The 3862-nt window shown below is 40.5% G+C and overlaps 1 protein-coding gene across 1 annotated transcript in view; it reads right to left on the bottom strand.

The window, feature by feature from the left end:
- Window positions 1-2766: 2766 nt before the first annotated feature.
- The window catches only part of M421DRAFT_69998 (uncharacterized protein), a gene marked incomplete at both ends in the record, with an annotated part of 2210 nt that continues 1114 nt past the window's right edge, over window positions 2767-3862 (bottom strand). The window contains one exon of the mRNA XM_033596665.1: window positions 2767-2874. Within this exon, the coding sequence (XP_033445742.1) occupies window positions 2767-2874 (108 nt within the window). The remainder of the gene's footprint in view (window positions 2875-3862) is intronic.

The raw sequence follows: 3862 nt of genomic DNA, 5'->3' as shown, positions 1-3862 counted from the left end.
ATACCTAATCTATGCTTTTAGACCTAAGCGTTAGAGGCGTGATTTTCTATAGTGTGTGTTATTAGATATTACAAAGGCTTTACACCTATATACCTTAAGATAACTAAGGTTTAGTTTATAGAGTAAGGTAATTCTACTATTACTAAAAGTAGTATGTGTAAAGAAGATCTTATAGGGTGTCTTCTAGTTGTTACTATAGTTTGGCATTCTGTTGTATAGGTATACTGCTGCTCTTATAACTTCTAGCTACAGTTCCTAGGAGAGGTTAGTATATAGCCTTATTGCTTGTGCTTTCTCCTTGTTCACACCCCCTAAGTGTTTAGCTCTACTATTCTAGGCTTGTGTGTCTAGTGCTAAAGGCTTAATAATAATTCCTTTAGTTGCAAGCTAGTTCTATACCTAAGGCTTTACTATTATAATCTTATTTTCTAATTTAATAACCTTTATAGTAATGTTAAAATAGTTCTTTAGAAAGAGGATAAACTTAGCTAGCTTTGTAATAATTAAAGCTACTATGCAATTATCTATAAAGTAGATATCCTACTAGAGGCCTAAGAATCTGTCTATAATAAGCATTTACAACTTCTCCTTAGTAATAGATTATACCTTATACAAGTAGAAGTTAATAGCTAGTCTCTCTCCTAGTCCTTTAGTGTTGTTGTTGCGTGGTGCACGTCAGATCTGCCACTTAGCCTTGGCCTTGCCGCATGCGTTGCACTCAGCTGTAGTGATGCCTTTGATGCGCACCCCCTCAGCCTGTTGTACGAGGTGTTCGATTGCTACAGGGCCTAGGTGGCCAAGCCTCTTGTGCCAGGTAACTGCACAGGCTCTCTGCGTCGCTCGTGCTGTCCTTAAGCTGGTGTGCGTGTAGAAGGTAGCGTGCGCAGGTAGATTGTATTCTAGGACCTATTGGCCATAGATTTTAGCAACCTTAGCAATGATTAATCTATCTAATTTCCTGAGGGTAGTAGGCTCTAGCTAGGTGTCCTACTAGATGCTAGACTGCCTAAGCAGGCAGAAGGAGACAAGGTTGCAGAGTAGATTAGGACAGATAGCTACGTCCTGCAGTGTTATCCTTGTTGTCTGTCCTTTACTGCTTAAGTGCAGGGTAATTAAGCTATATCCTGTTACCTACACCTTTATATTTCCTGCCTAGATAAAGTCTCCTTATATACATAGCCTAAAGTAGTGTATATATTGTAGTGTGTTAGTAATATAACAGGTTGTGCCTAAGTCTAAGATAAAGGAATGCCTTAGTAGATAGTTATGGCTAGAGCTAGCTTAGAAAGCTGCGTAGAGATTAGCGCTAATAGTGGCAACCTTCCTTCCCTTAAGTTATTGTTCTTCCTCTAGCTCTTAGATTATTAGAGTTAGTGTGTGTAACTTCTTGATGTGAAGTGATTAAGAGCGAGCTCAGCTCTGGCCTCTTAGTGCGCTAATTAAGGTGATGTTATGCTTCTTCTTGACCTCTACAAGAGCTTTAACATGCTTGTTTGCTTTCTACTAATCTAGTGCTTGTTTAGTGTTGATATACTAGCATTTATTGATGCTGTGGCGTTAATCACAAGCAGGGCACTTAGCTCCTCCTTAAGCAGGCCTATCTTCTTGTGCGCGCTTCCTAGGGTTCTTGCTAGGTTAATTGCGAGGTTTTCCTTGTCTAGATAGCGCGTTTTCTGCAATAGAAGCGTCCCTCTTATTGTAGTAGTCTGGCCAAAATATTGCCCTAGGTGGTTGCACCACTATTAGTAAGATATAAAGTATTATCTATTACAAAGGCAGCTTTATTTTGCTTTAGCCTAAGGGGATAACTTGTTATTATGTATTCTTAGAAATGTTTTATTATCTCCTTCCTTGTTATACTGGCTTTATAGCACATTGCTTGAAACAACGCTGACTATATAGGCGCTGCCTTCTGCACAGCTGATTAGAAGTCTTATGTGACAGCCATAATCTAAGTAACGTTAGCCACACAGTATGTCTCTGCTTCTGTGGCAGCTTGGTCATATTCTGCTAGCTATATATCCTATCCTAATAGTCTTATAAGAGGTTTAAGGGTAGTGTAGTATTATGCTTATACATGTTTACTCTCTAGGTTGTTGTTAACACCTGTAGTGTCCTTAAGGTTAGTAATCCCCTAGTAAATTAACAGACTAGGGAGGCAGCTAGTGTGTTATAGATGTAGTGCTACTATTAATTATATTAGCGCAGTTAAATGCTATATGCTCTTCTATTTAATCTTATATTTGTAATAGGTAAGCTTGTATCTCTTAGTAAGTGTCTTGTAATACTCCATGTCTTCTTTGTAAGCCTTCTGGCCCTGAGCTGATAGCTCTGAAGGACGAGATGCCTCCCGGACGCTGGCTGCTGCATGGTATCTAGATAGTTCTGGAGCTTCTAGGAGCGTTGGCTCTACTAGAAATAGTACTAGATGTTCTAGATTAAGGTTGTTCTAGATGTTGTAGACTGCTGCGCAGGCTTAGATCTAGTTAATCTAGGTTGTCTAGTTATACTAGTCGCGTAGCAGGATTGTTAAGTTGTGGTAAGGTAGTGTACTTATTATTGTCTAGTTAGTTTCTTATATTTGCCTAATAGAGGTAGTAAGACTCTTAATTATTAGATTTAAAGGGTTCTTGCTAATTATTATAATAAATTTATTAAACAATTGATCCTCTGGTCTAATCTATGAACAGGTGGCTTTTATCCCCCGCTCTTGTGCTACTAGCTGCGCGGTCCATTCCATGCAGTTCCATTCCAGCCGAGCCAGTGTTACGGCCAGCCTTGCTCATGTCTGACAATAAACCTAGACTTGTTAAAATTATAGGTGTCTTTATCTAGGATACTATACTTAGCATTAGTATTCTCTACTAGGCAGAACTAGCCCTAGATTACCTTAGGATCCTCGCAGAGGGCTCTCTTGTAGTTCTTCTTTTAATTAAACTTGACTGTAAGCTCTAGGCAATGCTTAACAAACGTGCTAGCCCAGGTCTTGCTAACAGGAGGCTGGTGGCGCTTAGTAAGTAGAGAGTTGGATATATCCTCTACATTAGTAAGCTGGGGTGGGTATCCTTACTTGTATAGCTTTAGAACATGCTGCACAATCACCTCCTCTTTAGTACTTGTTAGCTTTATTAAGTTAACCTTACAATTACGTCTTAAGAGCGTTCTAGCACGTTGTTGTCTTATTATTCTTTCTAACACCTTATAGATTATTGCAGCGCGTGGAATAGTAAGAGTCGCATCTTGTTTAAGAGCCTAAATAGCAAGCTGTATATCTAGTTCCTTTAAGACGCTTTAAGCCTTTTTGCGTTGAGACATTGCAGGTTGTATGAAGTTTGGTGTGGTCTTGGCAAAATCCAGTCACTCGTCCCGGCCGGCCACTCGCCCGTAAGGTACGTTAGAAAGTTTCTAGCAATTAGCGCGTACGTCTAGTTAAAACGTAATATTGCAAAGGTGATTAGGGACCTGCTGATAAGGTATGTTCAACGCTCTAGCAGCGCTGTGGATACTGCGAAATTAGCTAGTGCAGAAGGCCTAGATAGCAAGGATAACTCTACCTTCTCTAGTAGTATTCTAAAGTTATTGCGATTAACGTACCCCACGGGCGAGCTGATCAACGGGCGAGCTGATCACTTTTGCCAAGCCCCCACCAAACTCCCCCCCATTATGGCCCAAAACACCACAAATTAGCGCTGCATAAGGCAAAACAAGCTGTAATATTACTTAGATACCTCTTCTACCTCATTCTTGCACGTTCGCGCGTTATGTCCTGTCTAGTAGTTGCACCGTCCACAGCGTTGTTGAGATAGTTCACCCCCTTCAGCGCGCACCCGCTTCTTTAGCTTCTTCCCATCACTACGCGCCC

This window comes from Didymella exigua, assembly GCF_010094145.1.
Source record: "Didymella exigua CBS 183.55 unplaced genomic scaffold M421scaffold_29, whole genome shotgun sequence".
Classification (NCBI taxonomy): Eukaryota; Fungi; Ascomycota; class Dothideomycetes; order Pleosporales; family Didymellaceae; genus Didymella; species Didymella exigua.
This window is presented reverse-complemented; position numbering and strand designations above follow the sequence as displayed.